We start from the raw sequence: 19,612 nt of genomic DNA on the forward strand, positions 1-19,612 counted from the left end.
CTCTGTGGTTCATTTTTTAGTGTGTGTGTGTGTGTGTGTGTGTGTGTGTGCGTGTGCGTGTGCGTGTGCGTGTGCGTGTGCGTGTGCGTGTGTGTGTGTGTGTGTGTGTGTGTGTGTGTGTGTGTGTGTGTGTGTGTGAAATTGTTTGTGTTTAATAGCGCTTGAGGTCTTCAGTTGCGTCCGTGTTCATTCTTGTGCCCTTTTAATTCTATTGTATACCATGAACGTACTAGCCCAGCGGCAGGCCTTGTGAGGCATGTATTAGGCCTAAAGAAATGCCTTCGCAAGATATCTTCTGCGAAAAGAAACCTGGTTTACCTGAACGCCATTTGATTGCATCCTTTTGAGCAAATCATGGTGTTTGTAAGAAAAAACATCGTAGAACATGAATCCTATATAAATAAAACCAGGAATCTTATTCTAATACCATAAAAAGATTGTGCCTTACTACAGGAATTGTTACGTAATCCCCGATTTTATATTATTTCCTTATACGCGCAAAAACGCCATGTTGCTGTCTTTCCGACACGTAAAAAAATATTTTTATTAATACGTATTCATTTGGTTAACTATTGCTGGCTGCCTTGTATCCACATAATTGCGCGATATATTTTTGCATCCAACAACTCTCAAATAATGCAGAAATATGATCGCAAATTTACATCGCGCATTCAGACGATTTGCATCACGTATTCAGCTCTATTTTGCGCATTATGGTGTTCCACCAAAAGTCATGCAAAAGTCGCGTATTTCATAGGACACCTACCAGTTTCTTTGAGGAAGGTAATTTAGAGTAAGTTTTCTTGCCAAATGTGCAAAAGCCGCCAGGTCTCACGCCCTGTGGGAATGAATGTTATGAGAATCATTGTGCTGGGAGCCTACCGTTGACCACGAGAGCACCAAGGTGTAGGCGGCTGTTTCATGACCCACATGACATTCATGCCATGACCTATCATTTATGTTCGTCATAGGCTGTTGTCATACTATGCGAATTTTCATACATACCAAGTTAAGGAAACGACCATGAGGGCACGAAGACGTAGGCGGCTGTTTCATGACCCACATGACACGCATATCATGACTGATCATTTATGTCCGTCATACGCTCTTCTCATACTAAGCTAATTTTGATACATACCAAGTTAGCGAAACGACCATGAGAACACCAAGACGTATGCGGATGTTTCATGACCTACATGACACAGATGTAATGACATTCATGTCATGACTGATCATTTATGTTGTTCATACGCCCTTGTCATACTATGCCAATTTTGATACATACCAAGTTAAGGAAACGACCATGAGAGCACCAAGAAGTAGGCGGCTGTTTCATGAGCCACGTGACACGCATGTCATTACATTAATGTGATGACTCATCATTTATGTCCATCATACACGGTTCTCATACTATGCCAATTTCGATACATACCAAGTTAAGGAAACGTCCATGCGAGCACCAAGGCGTAGACGGCTATTTCATGACCGACATGACACTCATGTCATGACTTACCATTTATGCTCGTCATATGCTGTTGTCAAGCTATGCCAATTTTGATACATACCAAGTTAGCGAGACGACTATGAGAGCACCAAGACGTAAGTGGCTGTTTCATGACCCACATGTCATGACATTCATATCATGGCTGATCATTCATGTTCGTCATACGCTCTTGTCATGCTATGTCAATTTTGTTCATACCAAGTTAGCGAAACGACCATGAGGGCACCAAGACGTACACGGCTGTTTCATGACCCACATGAGACGCATGTCATGACGTCATGTCATGACTTATCATTTATGTTCGTCATACGCTGTTTTCTACTATGCCAATTTTGATACGTACCAACTTGAGGAAACGACCATGAGAACACCAAGACGTAGGCGGCTGTTTCATGACCCGCATGACACGCATGTCATGACTGATCGTTTATGTTCGTCATACGCTCTTGTCATACTATGCCAATTTTGATACATTCCAAGTTAAGGAAACGACCATGAGAACACCAAGACGTAGGTGGCTAGATAAATACTGTTAAAGTGGCATATGCTCGCCATGTAATGCGTCGTACTTAAACTATCTTTGATTTCTATTTCATACGGCGCGCCGATCAGCGGTGCAACACATGCATCGGCGTTGTGGGAAACGTGCTGTACTGATCACGTTCTTCGCTGGAGGGAGTTACAGAAGCGCATGAGGCTGCCGTGCCCTTCATGGGTTAGCCACATCCGACTCCAAAGTTGATACGAAGAGACCAGAAAAACAGTTGCAGGTGCTGGCTCAAAAACTATGTGTTCTACGCACTACTGTTTGATTTTTGACATAAGGCATTCACATCGTCGTTTAAGCAAAGACACTTACTGCGGGATTAGGTGCTGAAAAAAAAAAAGAAATCTAGTTGTGGTCAGATCAGCATTTCTAGGCCCCCACTCCTGTTTAAATAGATGTAACACGAGTTAAAGCTGAAGTACAGAAGAAAAAGGAATCTCGACCTCTGCTTTTCAAACGATAACACGGAGGGTGCTTATCGAGGCACAGCCACACTTAATCAAGCAATTTCCGGCAAAACACGCGAGATTGTCCGGGGAACTGGCGTAATTGAACCACGCGACTGCCACGTCTGCGCAACGGGCCCCGCCACATGGCATCGCGTATCTCGTTCTCTCGGTAGTCTCGCCTCTCATCTCGCGTTCTTTTCCACGTGACCCGTCGCATTGTGCAAGTCACTGCTCGTGGCTCATTTCCCGAGAGACATGTGGTCGCAGCGGGGTACCTGGAAAATGTGTGACGACTACTGTCACTATCGGCGATAGGGTGTCAACCCCCCTACCCTCGTGCTCCCTCTCTACAAACACGTTCCTTTTCTTCTCTCTTTTGCTGGTCACAACTCGCTGCTGTCGTTAGGGTCTGTAGGTTTTAATTGAGAATGAAAAAAAAAGAGCTTTCGCTCTAAAAGTACACAGCTGGCGAAGAATGCAGCACCGATAGAGCGGCCGTCTCCACGGCGAGGTTGCGCTAGCGCAAATGTGCTCGCCGTATTGGACGCCCGCAGCTTTGAAACACTACGATTTGCATTGCGTGAGTCGGGTTCTTGTCCAGCTCTGCAAAAAAAAATAGCTACAGTGTTGACTTCATTCGAGGCGCTGCGTGTGCGTTTTTCTTGGGCCCCTCCGATTATCAGAAATTTTATTTTTCATACGTTATTGTGTGTTGCTTTTCTGAACTGATGCTTCTTGTTTAAGAGCGAGAAAGAGAGACAGAAGCTTTAATTTTCAACGACGCTGAGCCCAAGTTGTCGCCTTGGCAGTCAAGCAAGGTACCCAACCTCGGTGGTGAGTCCTTTTGTCTGAACTCACTGACACGTTTTATTTGTGGCACCGGCAGTGTATCATTACTGTGGCTCAGCTCTTGCGGTCGAGCGGTCTAGTTCACCAGGATGTAGGGCAGGGAGTGCTTGGAAGCTTGAGAGAGAGAGAGAGAGAAAGACAAAGCGATACTACGAGTTTTGAAACGATTAACGAAAAACAAACGTCAAACTCCCGCCAAAGCACAATCTTGTCACTGAAGAGGACAAAGCAGTTGCGTGTTACAGTGAAAGCAACGCATAAGTGACAAGCCGTAACGACCTCAAATGTGATTCTAGGGAAACGCTGAAGTGAAGAAAGGAGACTCCTACTAGCAGGCATTGTAGGGATGCAATGACTACTGCCATGTTGATGGTGATAGTAATTGCATTGTTGTTGTTGATGATGAGGACGATAAAGCATCATCTTTGAAACTGGGCTTTGTCTGCCCCCACCTCCTTACCATGAAGCTCCCTCTTCAAAATTGTCCGGTGCCTTTAACTCTCTAAATATTTTTATACACTAAGGTTTCCAATGTTCGGTTGCGGTATTAATGTGCTTACGTTAGTGCTTTTATCTAACTAAGCATTGATTTAAGTTTTTGCTTTCTATTTCTCTTTTCTTTTTATTATTCACCAACCTTCCAGCACCAGCGCCTGCAGCCAGTTTGTTTTATAGAAAACATAGTGGTGGGTGCTACGTCTTCGTTGCCTTCTTGTGTCCTCGTGTTCTTTTTCTTTTGCGCTTTGCCTCAAGTTATGCAGTTTGTTTTATGTGTTCCCTATTGCCCTTCAATATCGCCGTCTCCGTATCGCTCCACATTTATCGGTGGATGAGCGCTGGAGGAACGTTCAATATTTCTAACATGGTGTAACGATTGGTTAATGGCAACCAATGGTAAAAAATATAAGGTTATGTCAGTCACTCGTAGGAGTAATCCCCTGGTATTTTCTTACCAAATCGGAAACATGCCTCTCGAATTAGTCGAGTCATATAACTACCTAGGTTCCACTGTGTGCAATGATCTGTGCTAGAATAAGCATATTTATAACAGTGTATCCTCTGCTAATAAGACACTAGGCTTTTTAAAGGGTAATCTCCGTCAGGCTCCACGAACTGTAAAATTGCTTGCATGCAAACCCCTTGTTCGAGTAAAACTGGAATGTGCCTCTGCAATCTGGCGACCACATCAAGCATGTCTTTTCAGCTCACTTGAATCGGTTCAGAACCGTGCTACTAGGTTCATTCAATCACAATATTCATCCGATGTCAGAATTTATGCTCTTAAAGCGGAATCCGGATTAACACTACTGTCTAATCGCCGAAGCATTGCATGTCTTGAGCTCTATCACAAGTTCTTTTTCGGCACCCTTCATCATGCGTCATACATCGTTACCGCAGCACGCACCTCCCACCGCGCCAGTCAGACGCAGCAATTCGCACGCCCTCGTGCCCGAACCGCTCAGTTTTCCGCCTCGTTCATTCCTCGAGCAGCTAAAGACTGGAACGGCCTTCCTGCTGGCAGTGTTGACATCGCTTACCCGCCTTTGTTCCAATAGCGTCTGATTGATCACTTTCAACAGAGCCAATGATGCATACGTAACGTGGAACTTATGTAAAGCACACACTTTATGTCATACCCCCCCCCCCCCCCCCCTCCTCGTGGGTCTTTAAGGACAATAAACTGAACTGAACCGAGTTTCCGCAACATCTCCGCGCGAAATGCATGTTCTGCGCTTGGAAGCCTCTTAACATAGTGAATTCTTACGACTGCCTAGGGCACTTACTGGGGAACATTTCGGAGTTTCGTCTATTTTTCAGCTGTTCAGAGAAAGACTGTGTCGCTGCTTTCATGGGAGTTTTTCGCTGTCAAATTGCAAAACAAAAGGAGAACCGTCTGGGAGCCTGTCATACCTCCCGTACATTTCAATATCTTAGTGGCGCACTGAGACACCCACCACGTGTGGCACGTATGTACATTTGGATCTCGATATGTTTCCGGCGATGCGGCATTATTTGCCGTAATTAGTGCCACACAATCTTTGTGTCAATCTTGGCCGGCATATGTTTACTCTTGAAGCATGGCTCGGTGTCCTCGCATGTGTGCGCTGATGCCAGCTAATGTCCTGACTTTCCAATCTTTCTTTTCTTCATTCTAGATGACACTAATATATGATGAAAAGCAATTGTTCGCTTTGAGCTTGTTGTCTAATCGAAAAACGTAATGATTGACATCTTGATTGGTTCTCTCACATAGCCGACAATGCGAAAAACTGGAGCACGTGCCAAAGCATTAGTACGTGGAATGGCTTTCTGGCGCCATACTGCGCGAAGGCATGCGCTTCTCAAGATGTGCCTTTTGTATACGTTCGAGGATTCTTGGAGTTTGATTGTGTTCCTTTTCCGTACAGCGAACTGCACAATAAACCGCGCTCTCCTCCCCACATGTCCTTGATACTGTAGAAGAACACTTAATTAGTTTAGTGCAGATAAAGTGTTCTTCCAAAGCATCACTTTCAAGAATATTCCGCTAATCGGTTGATTATTACAAGAAACGGTTAAGATGAAGGTTCCAACTTTTGAAATTTGGGTTCAAACCGCAGTTACGGTGCCCCCAGCGTGACGTCAGAAAGCTCGAGTATCTTTGCTTGTATTTCCGCCGCTCTAGCTCAGTAAAAGTTCTTTAAGCTTGCTGCGCTAGATCTTTGAATCACTTAAATTGAATTGTGTTTCATTTTTAGCAAACCAAACAGTTACTTAGGCCTAAACACTGCCCAGGAGGACGGGGATGAAGAAATCTAGTTACAAACACATGAGCTGTTACTCTTAGAGGCATGACCTCGAGAAGTTAAAAAAATAAATATAAGTAGGAAGCTTATGCGCTCATGTTTGCTTCATTATGCAAAAAGGGGAGGCGTGCAGACAGCACACAAGAGAAGTGGACAACACGATCTTTGCTTTGTTTGCTTCACTGGTTTCATACTACGTTTCACCACGTGACACCATTAGTTTATTGCAGCACTCAGCGCGGTATTTGAAGAGCAAGTTTGACGATGAGCAGCCGGGCCCCTTTGATCCAGTGTGTGGAGGGATCGCCCTGATTGGCAGTCAGCCTCTACCATCAGCGCGAACGCATGTTTAACTAAGCTAATTGCTCACAGGGAACCGGGATCATGAGAAGGAAATTTAAATAATAACAAAAGCATTGTCGCGGATACGGCGGGCGTTGCCAAGTAGTGACCGGCAGCTTGTACCTCTATCTTTAAAAAGAGAAGTTTAAAGTAATTTCTTTTTATCGGTACGAATTTATGGGGCCAACGTTGAAGATTGACAGAGAAGACAGTACTAAAAAGAGTGCATAGAAAAGCAGGCAGGTTAACCAATGGTAGCTGTGGTTGACTACCCTGCACGAGGAGAAGAGGCACGAGGACGAAAAGAGAAAAAGATCCGAAAGAGAGAAAGAAAAAAATATATAGAGAAGAAGCTGAAAACTTTGTGACGAGTGATGGATAAAAAAAAAAACATGCAGACAGGACTCTACGATGAAATTTCAATTAGGCGAAGGTTGTTTTCGTTGGCGAAGTACGAGTTAGGGAATCAAACGAGTATAGCAGCATCAGTTGTAGCTGTTAGCCGTAACTGTCACTACTACTAAGGCGGTCTGTGATGCTCGCCTAGCGAGGAACCGTTCTGAGAGGAGTACTGCGCACTGGGCGGTAGCAGCTGCATCTAAAAATGAGGCAGATCCAACGCACATGTTTGACTTTACATGAAGCGAAGTGTTAGGGAAGCTTTTCTTTAAGTTCTATGCAACCAACAGGGATACGCACAGTAGCGTTTCTTTTAATCCAACGCAGCATGTAACCTCATTCGATGTTTCTTTTGTTATCGAAATGAATAATAGGAGAGATAGGCGCCTCTATGGCGGCACCAGCTACTGCTTGTAGCTCAGCAAATGAACCAAATATGCGCAAAAAGGGAGGAGAAAGACAAAATATGACACTCAGTAGAATACCATATGAATAAAAACTATGCAGTCAAACAATACAGGAATCCCAAAGTTTTGTGCACGAGTGCAGTACACATACGCATATATAAAGTCAAATATTCACAATAGATAGAACACAGAACACGAGTAATTGCACATAACGTAAAAATTGCAATAACTGGATAAATCAATTTTGAACCTGGAACAAGTTTTTATATCACTCATTTAGCTTATTAGATAAATTGAAACTTAATATTTCCCCAAAATGTTGGTGCCCTCGAAGAGCTGTTTCAAAGCAAGAACTGCGTTTTATGAAGTCGTGCAGTTGACCACCGACCAAGAATCTTTTTTTAGAGTGAAGGATATTTAGTGCAAAAGCAACAAATTTGCTTTCGACATCCTTCGTGATGAATCGTATTTAGCGCACTCGAGGAGCAGAGGATGCACATCTTCATCTGGATGGCCACAAGAACACTGCGGACCAGAGAAAATTTTATGCTGTATAAAAAGTGTCTCGTGAATGCAGTACCAAGCCTCAGGCAATGCAGTAATGTTTCAAATTTTCGGTTTTCTCTCAGATTTCACAGAATTGATAGGTTTTTACATGGCTCTGTAAAGTATACCTCGGAGTTCTTACATTGCTGATCAAACCAAGTAGTTATGCTGAGACTACAGGAGATCCGCCTCAGGAGCAGACGGACTCCACTACGCAAAAGGGGAAGATTGATTGTTTCTGCGATATTGTGCGCCTGGTTCGCAGCTGCGTCCGCTGAAGTATTACCAGGAATATACAAGGTGTCCCACATAACTTGATCCAAGAATTTGAAAATGAAAGGCGCCTCGGAAGCGAATTGAACCGAACGCATACTATTCTCAATAGCCTATAATAACTCAGGCATTTTTTTCCACATAACTCAAGAATTAATTAGGTTTAATTACCCAAATTATGTATTATGGCTGAGGACCCCAAGTATGATACGCAGATTTTTTGAGCACTTTCAGAAACCACCGATCCAGCTGTTCCCTTTACGATACGTCTCACGTAGTCCCTTTTTCCGTGTTCAAAAGAAAGCCCGCGAAATATGAAGAAAAGCCACGTGACAGAGCGTTTGCGCAGTGGCATTGTGCTGCTCTCAAGCGTTCGTTCGGTGAACAAGGTCGGCTCCATCATTACTGACCACGAGAAAGCGGCAGGGCGTTCTTTAGCTCATCGGCAGCACTCGGCCAGCAGCATGCATTTTCGGCGTCATCCAACGCGAGCCGACCTTGTTCACACAACCCGCGCTTGAGAGCAGCACGATACCACAGCGGAGGGGCTCCGTCTCGTGGCTTTTTTCATATTTCGCGGGCTTCCTTTACAACCCGGAACAAAGGACTACGTGAGGCTATATTAAAGGGAACAACTCTATCGGTGGCTTTTGAACGTGCTCTACAAATCTACGTATTATACTCGGGGTCCTCAGCCAATAATTTAAAAGTTAAGTAATTAAACCTAATTAATTAGTGGGGTTTAGGGAAAACAAAAAAATTGTCTGAGTTCCTATATGCTATTGTCAATAGTACGCGTTTGGTTGAATTCGCTTCCGACGCGCCTTTCATATTTAAATTCTTGGCTCAATTTATGCGGGACCCCCTGTATATTGCAGTGCCCGGGTATCCACTGAAATGCAATTACGTGATTCACTGTGCTTGCTTTTGTCTGTTCTTTGGCAGTCTCATACAATAACAAATTATTAAAATAACTTTTGTTATTGCTTTGCAGCAATATGAGAGCGGCTTGCGAATCGCTAAAAATAACCCAATTTTGTGCATTTCTTTTTCTGATGTTACGAATGATAAAGCACCCAGGACTGCAAACAGTTCTACAGTAGTGGAAAATGTCTCTCGCGATAATTTAAATGTTTGCTTTACCACCATACGTGTAATGACGAATGCTGAAGCCGAGGAATTTTTATGACACGAACCGTCTGTATACACGTGGATGTACTGGGGATAAAATGAGTAAATTTGGAAAAGTACTAGTCGCTGTGCGGCTTCCATGAACATGTCTCGCTTGGATATAATCCCCCCGACTGATAATTCTACTTTAGAAGAACGTTAAAATTCAAGGACGGTAGCTAACATCCGCTTTTCATAATTCAAGTCTTGGCAATGATGCTTTATGTTCTTGAACAACATCATAAATTTTGCTTTTGTTTGGTTTGGTAAGCGCGATCTTTAACAGATGCTTCTCGTGTTGAGTTAAGATTTGATAAGTACGTCGGCATGTTTCAACCTTTCGTATGACTGGAAATGGTGGGTGACGAGCCTAGCATTTATTGAGAACTTGAACTTGCGGAACCCCAAGGCTCACAGCCCCCTTGCTCACAGCCCTCTTGCCACTAAACGTTGAAAACCTTACTCATAATGTTGCGATAAACCATGTAGAATAGGTGCCGAGTAAGCAATTTTGTTTTGTTTTATGAGGGAACTATGAACTCCCAGTAGTGAAGAAACTGATCCGCCGGACGTTGTGCCTGCGAGTCGCCGAAGTATGTTTCTTACAGTATTGGTCCCTGTTTCAATTGCGCGGATGTGTGATGCCCATGACAACTGGCGGTCGAGAATAACAGCAGCAAATTTATGCTCTCATACATCAAAGTTTGTCCCTGCAAGAGTAAGTTCCAAATTACTCAGCTGTCTGGCGAAAGAAAGCACGGCTGTCTTTGGGTATGAGAGACTCGTGCCTCTTTCTTTTCAAAAGCTGTCTATACTATCATGACCCCCTTGCAGCGTTGTTTGAATGCCTTGCACATTATATTCAGAGGCCCATATGCAGATGTCATCTGTGTACAGAGAATGCTGTAGCCCAGACAGTAGTTTTTGTGGTAAGGATGCTATGACACAGTTGAATAAAAACGGATTGAGAACACTGCCCTCCGGAATGCCCTGCGTGATGATGTGACAGTTACTCTCTCCTTCAGTTGTTTCCATAAATATTTTTCTTTCGCTGAAGAAATTTGATATCCGACGCAGTGTTCGGCCGTGTAGGCCAATCTCTAACATAACAGCAAGGACGTGTATGTGACTTACAGTGTCGACTGCTCCTTGAATGTCTAAATGCACTGCTATTGTCACAGTTCCACACATTTGTTCGTGTTCGACGCATGTGACAATGTCTAATACTGCATCCATTGTAGACCGCTTATGTCGAATACCGGTCGTGTAGTTGCAAAACACATATGAGTGTTCACACCACCGTTTCAATCGACTGTCTACCACTTTCTCCATTAGCTTAAAAAAACAGCTTGTGACACTGTCGGGCCGATATAGTCATTCAACGTTTGTGTCTATCAGCACAAAAAGTTGCAGCGTTAATACCACGAATTTTTTTTTTTACGTTTGGGAAGTACGCCGCCCACAAGCTACGTTGAAATGGAAACCACCAAATCGGAAGGATGCACATATGTGAGACGTCGAAGCAGCAATGTCACGAGGGCGACGGGCAATGCATGATTCTCGTTTATGGAAGAATGCGACGATTGGCGTATGGAGAAATAATTACGATGGGTTTTGTAGGTACAATAAAGGATTCTGAGCTCTAGTGCCACAGTGGGGGCTTACCTATCCTGGACAAATCGCCAAGAATGAGCAAACACCCAGTGGCACTTACCAAATAGCTTAATCAAATAAAATAACATAAAGAAAAAAAAGAAGCTGCTGATTGCAATGTACCACTAAGAGTCCGCAGTAAGAGTTCGGTGTCTTTAAATATGCCTAAGAGAAAACATTATGTGACGAGATATTTCGCATGAGTGTTATTATTATTATTATTATTATTATTATTATTATTATTATTATTATTATTATTATTATTATTATTATTATTATTATTATTATTATTATTATTATTATTATTATTATTATTACGAAGAACTGTGGAGTGCTTCATGGCACTAACTTGTTGGTTAGCATACAGGGTTTAGGTAAATCTGTTTGCTGGTGCTTCCATGCAGGGGAAATGTAAACGTGAAAGACATATCCAAAAATATATCGGCCGAGATACCGCCCAAGCCCGCCTCAGCAGAAGCAGTAGACGCGGCTATGCCAAACGGAAGAAGGCACGTAAAGAATGTTTCAAAGCTGATTCACTCTTAAAATGATAGAATTGATAGATAGATAGAAATGATAGAATGAATTTGAGAGACACGAAGATGACGCTGTGGATTAGAAAGCAAACAAATTTAGCCAATATTTTGCTTAAGACTCTGAGAAAGAAACAGAGTTGGGTAGACCGTGTCACGCATGCAGCGAAAACCGTTCTTAGAGTTAGAAAATGGATGGCAAAGGAATGGAAGTTCACTCGAGAATAGAGGAAAATTAGGTGGTGTAATAAGATTACGGGAGGTTCCATGTGTAACTAGGAGTTATCTGTAACAAGGCAAGGGTAATTTGATATTTCTGGAAAGCAACCTTCCTCCTGCAGTGGACGAAGCCTGTTTTGCAGGGTACAAAAGAAGCCGACAACGATTACGATGATGTGAGGCATTTATTCGCGTTTTGTACGTTTGTTGTTTATTCTTGGAAGAAAGAGCCTTGCTATGGTATACCGGCCAGCACTCGCTTTTTGCACGAAAAAGAAAAATTGTAAACGAGGAAGCATTACTTACGTTTATATTACCACTTCCCTATACCTGTATCGCTTTTGTACACTTCATTGACATATCCTTACAACTTATACTTATGTACCCACACCTTGTGTAATACCCGGTTTATTAGGGATATTTGATGTAATAAAATGAAATTGTAAAGGAGTTTATTAGCCACCCGTTTTTGGGACGCTGGAGAGGATCCTTTTCTACAATTGCTCCCGGGAACGAAAAGGGAGCCACCCGGCAACCTGACAGCTTGTCACTATGATTGGGTCGTATTAAGTCTTGAGGCGGTCGACGTTGACAACGTCTCCTCCACGACGGCGCACGTCCGAAGACGGTTCAACGTAGTTGACCGGAGATGTGCGTTCGACCACGCGGTATAGGGGCCTTCGTACTTGGGCAGTAGTTTTGACAAGAACCCAGGTGCAGTGGAAGGGAATGAAGTATCAGCAAGGAAACACCGAAAAATGGAAAAGCGCGAGAATCGCTGTGATTTGTTAAATTTTTTGAAGGAGGAAGGCTTCCCGATCTTACGACAGCAAAAGAAGCTCTTTATGAAGGAAGGCTCCTCTGGGCCACCCAGCAACGCCTTAACAGCCACCTACGCCTTTTCTGATGTTGTAGTTCTCTTATACTTCTTACGCTAGCGCTAACACTCCTGCTAGAGCAGCCAAGCGAAGGGGCTCAAAAAATACAAAGTATAATGGGTACGGCCTGATTTAGCCCGATTCCGCGAAGCCCAGTTTGTAAAAGCTGTTTGCTATGTGCGCTTACAGTCTTTATTATTCTTTCTCGGTTCCGCCTGAGACGCCAGCGTTTTAAGTTCCTGTCATGACTGCTTATGCAAATGGACATTGGTGGACACAGTAGAGCCTGTTTTTTCTAAGAACATCGGGGTCTGTGTAGGTTTGCTGTTCGTGCACTTTTGCGTCATTTCCGCAATTTCGCAGCTTTTTTTAAGCAGCTCGCAGAAGCTTGCCAGTCAGGGGCACTAGTTTTCCGAACACGCGAAAGAGACTGAAGCATATTCGAGCTTCATGCCTCTTCAAGTTTTCGCAACCCACACAGCGAAAGTTTCAGCGCGGGCAATGTGGTAAGAAATGCGCAAGAACAGGAAGCTTGCCCATGGTCGCGGATGAAGCAAGCGAGTGGAAATTGCTGTAGTCGTTACCACTTACGTTCCTTCAACTACTATGTTTTTATGCAAATGGCGTTTTGCTATTTCCTTTGTATTTCCTGGAAATAAGGGGTAGTTTGCACGAAAAAGAGTTTCGCGGATTACGTTTTCGGACATTTTCTTTTTCTTTTGAGGCCCTCGTGTTATGCGACGAAAAGCAACTGGACGAAAGGAAATTGTGTCCTTCTTCAACAGCTTAGGGCTGTTCGTTTCTTTTTTCTTTAAACTGGAACTCTCTTTGAATGGTCGCTTTTCTCGAATATGCATGCATATGGCGCCTATTTGTTAACTTCGTCGACTTTCCAGCCCATTTACACTGGAGGAAACGCATGAACTAAAGCTGCTGCTGATTGTTCTGTACATCCATACATGATTTGCCATTCGCTGCTGGCATTTTCGAGTGTTGCTTCCTTCCTTGCGAGAAGTACTTATTTTAATCTTTGCTATCTAGGGAAATAAAAAGGAATGGTCTTGGTGTTCTGCCAAAACCATGATCTTATTTAAGGCGCGCCGCAGTGGCCACGGGACAGCGGAGAAAACTTGAACACACCTTGGGTCCTCTAACGTGCGCAATGTTCTCAGCAGATGAGCGATTTTTCACTTCGGCCCCGTCGAAACGCGGTTGCTGCGGTCGGGATCGAACCCACGACCTCAGCAGCGCAATATCATAGCCACTGAGCTACAGCCGCAGGGGCGGAGCCTGTCATCGGTACCCGACTTTTTCTTTTCTTCCGAGTGCACTCCCCCTTCAATCGACCAATCAGAATTTGTCTATGTGTATAAGGATCTCCGAACATCACCGCAATAGTGCCATCTTAGGGTTGCAATAGCCGTTTGCTGCGTTAACTGCCCCAGATTATACTTAAATAGAAAAGTGACGCCTTGCCTTAAAATTTTGAGAATAAAGCAAGCCGATACGTTACGTGATAGCATTGGCAGTCACTGATTGCCCCTGCTCTTTCTATAGCAATCTTTTACGGAATATTTCATCTTCGGCATTGAACAGGAAAGGTAAATAAAATTAATTGTAAAGCGAATCGCTTCATTTGGTTATTTCAGTCGTCCTCGCGGTGACCGGCGGCCAGCCTTGCTCCGCAGGTGAAATGGCGCCGATGCAAAGGGTGCTTGCTTGTAATGCCTGTACCTGGAGTTAACGTTCTGTGCAAGCGCAGCCGAACTAAGCTACGGGCAACGAACCGGATATTTTTTTCCCCTTTTACTGCGCATCTGCATGTAGTCCGCGATTGTAAGCAACTGGAAGCTACGTAGCGTAAAACGAACCCCATTGTTCTTATTTTTTTACAGCGAAGCTCTATACTTTTACCTCCAAGGCATTTGTCGTGTCCGTCGGCAAAAATTCGACCAATCACAGCGGGAGGCGCGCGCCACGTTTGGTGAAGTTTTCCTCGCAATACGACCACATGGTGCTCGCCTCCTCGCATCCGCGGCAGATGGCACCGGACGTGCGGGGAAAGACAAAAAAAAAAAAAGAAACAACGAGAAATTTGTCCTTGCGCACGTGGTTTGCCACAAGCGTTTCCCGGTAAAGGTTAGGGTTGCATAAGCTGCACTTGCCGGGAAGCGGCAACTGTAGCTCACGAAGCAGGAGTGACGTAATTACACTTGCACGTGGAAAAAGAAGAACCCGCCTAGCAACTGATTTCATTTGTGTTCTGATAGCGCTGTGGAAAGGCCACTCATAGTCAGGATTCCTTAGAGCGGCGCGAACACGATGAGAGGCGACCGAAACAGCAACGGCAATGGGCACAACGGCGTCGTGCTCACGCTAGGCAGGACGTAGTGGTTCCTGCCCAAAGCAAACCACGCACAGTTAGGGGGCCTGAAGAGCAGCGCGAATACGACGAGCGACAAAAGGAAACAGTAACATCAATAGCACAACGGCGTCGTTCTCCGGCTCGGCAGGACGCAGTTGAAGGCTATATCACATGGTCTATCGGATCAAGTGATACCACAGCTTCGCTGGCAAACACCTTCACGGCGTGGATTGGAGCCCATATTTTTTTTTAATTTGTTCCCGATTTATTTCATAATAAGTAAAAGCTTGCTTAAGAAAATGATCTCAGTTTCTTGCTGTTCCTAGTTTTCTGGTGTCCTTGTCTTAGTTTCGTAGTCCGTAAACCGCCAACAAAACGTCGGCACTACTTGGCCTAGTAGCAGAAGCGCCGCACGCGCGAGTGCGTGCGCATAGCTTTGAATTTTCTGCCACAGAAAGTTGCCGTCGGATATAGAAATATGCATGCTCTCGCGCAACCGAGTTGCAGGGCGCAATGCGTCGCCAAACCCCTACTACATAGCTCTCCTGAGGTGCTTGCCCTGTTTCGCGGGAGGTTTGTGGCGTCTGACAGTTTACCTGCTGCGGCATGGGTGGTGGCGCTGTGTCGCGTTTCTCCAGCAGAATCATGAAGGAAGGATAATATTTGGAGAACGCTTAAGCTTCGCCTTTCAAAGTGGAACGCGATAGCATGCAAAGATACTTGTGTGTTTCTCACGCATCGCGGCAACTTCAGCTTATGTAACAGCAACGTTTACCGGGAAACGCTAGCATCGAACGCTATGCACGAAGGCGAGCTTCCTGGTAGAGACGTGACCTCTTGCTTGGGCCGCGATGCGGCGGAGGCGAGCGCCATCTAGATGTATTTCAAGGAACCGGGTGCGCCGCTCCGTGGCCTCCGAGATTTCCTCGCGCCAGCGCGCGCAAATCTCGGACAGCGTGGCTGGTCTATGACCGGTACAAACGCCGAAAAGGGGTTTGTGTTTGAATTTCCGCGTAACAGAATTATGTTTTCTCATATATTCAAACCAAAATCCGAGGCTATCATGTCTGTATGTTGTATGTACGTCGTACTTTAAGATTTTTCTGATGTATTTTACTTTGAGAAATTAAGTTCGTTCCGTAACTTTGACCTACAAGGACGGACTGAATGGTTGAGCATGCTTGGTTCGGAATGATTCCTTACCAAAACGATGGTCGACGCTGAAGGTGGCACGCCGACGCCGGATTTTCTGCGATAGGCAGCCTTTGACGCTATCGCGTTAAAAGATAGCAGAGAGCATTACGTCACGCAGCCAGACTTGGCAAGCGAACGCTCCGTGAATCCAGTCCCTTTGCTCAGTGCATTGCTCAGCGTTAGCCCAACACGTGACCTTTTGCGTCGAGATCACGGAGCAAGAATCGAGATTTGCCGAGACGTTTCGTGCCCGGTAGTTGGTTCTTTGTTCTACGGGTAGTCTCCTTTAATCGATGCGCGCTCGACCGGCAGCTGCTGCTCCGCTGCTCTGCCTATATCTCTGGTCACATGTTGGCCCGACACTCTTGGCTTCAAACGCGTTGCGCGATGCGCCCTCCTGTCTTTTTCCTTCCTCCACGAGCAGCGCTATTTCCCAGCCAATACACAGGACGGTTGCGGTTTGCGTCGGCCGCCGCCGCGCGTCTCACTTGTCCACATACGCCCTCTCGATTTGCCAGCGCAGCTCAGCTTCGCTTAGACAGATCGCCGCAGTGCGCGCTAAAGAAAAAAAAAATTACCGACGATTACGTTACTTCCTAATGCGAAATGTGAGCGCAGCAAATAAGCTGTTTCACCTTTTGGATAGATTGAGGCAAAGAAATCGAGCAACACATGTATGCGCTATCACATAATTTTTTTTTTATTTTTCACACGTATTCCTTTAACAAAGACTCCACTAACAGTTCTTGACAGTCATGAAGGAAGCTTTGTGGTCGGAGAAATAGACTGATATATGTTCGACTTGGTACACCAATGCTTGATTCTCAAAGACGAGATCTATACAAGTGCCTCGCGAGGTTGTCACAGCCGTGGGGGAAGCAGAGGCTAAGCGCCGCCGCCGAGAAGACCCTGCCGTTCGCGCCGCCGAAGCGGAGGCTCATCGCCGCCGTCGAGAGCAACCAGCAGTAAGCGAGGCTGAAGCAGAAGCTCATCGCCGCCGCCGAGAAGACCCTGCAGTTCGCGCCGCCGAAGCGGAGGCTCATCGCCGCCGTCGAGAGCAACCAGCAGTAAGCGGAAGCGGAGGGGGGCGGCGTGTACACCCAGCGGCAAACGATGAGGGCAGAAGCGCGCGCAGCAAGCGGACAACACGATAAAGGGAGGAGGGAAGAGATAGCAGCGACTGACTGATGCCGCTGACGGCGATAGTGAGTCAACCCCAGCTATCCGCCACACAAGAACAGGGGGGGGGGGACCCTTTCCTCCTCTTTCTGCATGGCGGCGACGGTGTTCTATGCAGTCACGTTATCTTGACTCTCTAGCGGCGTCAGCGGCATCCAGCGGTATCAGTCGGTCGCTGCTAGCGCTGGGGGGATGAAAGGGGGGCGGAGCTGGTTACGAGGCCGACGACGACGCCGACGACGACGCGAAACCCAGGAACGGACGCCAAAGAGCTGCGCTCTAAAAAAGAAACGCGCATCTTGAGCAGCTAGCGTCTCGCAGTGATCGAGCGGAGGAGGAAGCACAGGAGCGGAGCGCCTGTCATGCCAGCGTCGTCGCGATTGCGTCGTCGCACCGCTGCAGTCCTTGCGCCGTCGTCACACTGTCGCGACTCTGCTGTCGTAACGCCTTCTTGATCATGCTGTCGTCGTCGTCGTCGCGGCGGCGTCACAGTCTCCGCGTCTTCGCACCGTCGTCGTTGAGCCGCTGCTGCCGTCGTCTTCACGGTGTGCGCGCCCTCTACCGAGAGACGTGGATGACAATTTGTGTCGCCATCCGTAAACATCCCTTATCGACGAGTGCAATACACCTCGGAAGTATTCCTGGCGCGTTCATTGGATTTCTGCGGTTCGTATAAGATATTCGCTTACTTTGACTATATTCAAGGGTGTTAGCCTGAGCCTGGAACCGCTCGGGCCGACCTCTCTGCCCTTTCCCGTAAATGAAATCCCTCTCACTCTTGACAGCATTATTGGACTGTTTCGGTAACGTCTTTTGTTTTTTTAGGAATGTCGCCATATCAGTTTGTTAAAAACGCTGCCGTCTCTCGTTGCAACATGAGAGTGGCTTCGCAAGACTCCGTTGCCTTTCGAAGCACTTCGTGACATTTGTGCCTTGTCGGTGCATTCGCAGATGGCTTCTGGAAAGTTCCTCTATTGCATCGTTCTTTTTTTTTTTTTTCGTTTCAATTCACAATGCAGTAACGCGGTCCGGGGCGATAGTCATACGGATTTTTGTTTTTTACTGTTTTATTTCCCCGCAAGTGAAGTTCTCGGTAGCTCTACTTCTCGCGAATCTTGCCCGCAAGCTCGTTTCTCCGGCGTGTCGAGATGTACGAGCACGTGTCGTTGATCTGGGGGCTCCGTCGAGTTGTGCCGCTCTTCGCGGCCGCGCTGCTGTCGTCTGCCGATCGCGACCCAACCCCACAACACAATGCGGGCACCGCGAGACCCCGAGCAGATGCGTCGCTTACGTATGCGAGCATGGCAGCAGTACACACTCTCTCTCTCTCTCTCTCTCTCGTTCCGTGTGCGCGCTTGGAATGTCACGCGCGTGGCTAGTGTTGGGTGTGCTCTCTGAGCGTCGAGATGTCGTGAGCTTTCGTGGGTGGCCTGCATGTGTACTTGCCCGCAACATCGGTGATGCTCGCCGCAGGTGCGTATGTAATGCGCTGCTCTATAGGCGCATTGTTCCTCGCCGCGTGATGTTATTGTTGTACGAGCGCGCCTGTCCGGCCGCGTCGCATCGCTTACCTGAGCGCCACTTTTGCCGGCCTTTCCGTCCGTCTTTTCCCTCCCCTCCCTCTCCCTCCCCCGCGCACCTTTGCCTTGGGTTTGTTGTAGTGCCTCTCACGGAGACTTCAGGTCGTGCAACAACCTTCATCATGTTTTTCATCTCAAACGTTTTCATCTTAAAGGAATAGTGGTCAGCGGACAACAATATATTTGTCGGCTCTTCGAGCCCATTTGCATATTGCTCTGAATGTTATGTTGCAGTGCATAGTTCAGAGGATGAGTCATGGCGTAGTCGATCGTTCTTGGCCACATTGTTCTTTTACATTTGTGATAAAAGAAAAGTTTAGGAATCTTAAATATCGTGTATTTTTCGGAGCAGCGAACTGCTGGGCTAGTTGGTTATGCGACGTGATAACCGAGTTTTGCGCCAAGACCACGCACACAAGCTTACTTCAACAGTTAAAGTAAGCGCCCGTGTTGTCTCCTTTCTTGTGTGTGTATGTGTGTGTGTGTGTGTGTGTGTGTGTGTGTGTGTGTGTGTGTGTGTGTGGTCTTGGCACAAAACTCGGCTACTATGTATTTTTCGACGATCCAGCGAAGTGCAACTTCGATTACAGCCTGCGCGCAAACGCATGCCACATATTTGCGTTACAGGAGTAAGTTGAAGCAGCTGTTTAAATCAGCGTCACTTATCGTATGAATGCAATCCCGAGGCGAGGAACCGATTAAAGGCCATGTGTCATATTTTCACCGCTCTGAAACGACT

General features: G+C 46.1%; 1 protein-coding gene across 5 annotated transcripts in view; it reads left to right on the forward strand.

Annotated features, from left to right (window-relative positions):
* Window positions 1–19,612, forward strand: part of LOC142563698 (synaptotagmin-1-like) — a 244,283-nt gene that overhangs the window by 130,966 nt on the left and 93,705 nt on the right. Inside the window, exon 1 of one of the 5 annotated variants that reach the window (XM_075674294.1) lies at window positions 11,403–11,434. The exons of 2 other annotated variants lie outside the window; for them this stretch is intronic. In XM_075674294.1, coding sequence (XP_075530409.1) covers window positions 11,418–11,434 — 17 coding nt within the window. In that variant the 5' untranslated portion in view covers window positions 11,403–11,417. Of the gene's footprint in view, window positions 1–11,402; window positions 11,435–18,621; window positions 18,767–19,612 lie in introns of those variants that run through there. 2 more of the 5 variants (XM_075674292.1, XM_075674293.1) reach the window with 2 other exon arrangements.

This window comes from Dermacentor variabilis, chromosome 11 (assembly GCF_050947875.1).
Source record: "Dermacentor variabilis isolate Ectoservices chromosome 11, ASM5094787v1, whole genome shotgun sequence".
NCBI lineage: Eukaryota > Metazoa > Arthropoda > Arachnida > Ixodida > Ixodidae > Dermacentor > Dermacentor variabilis.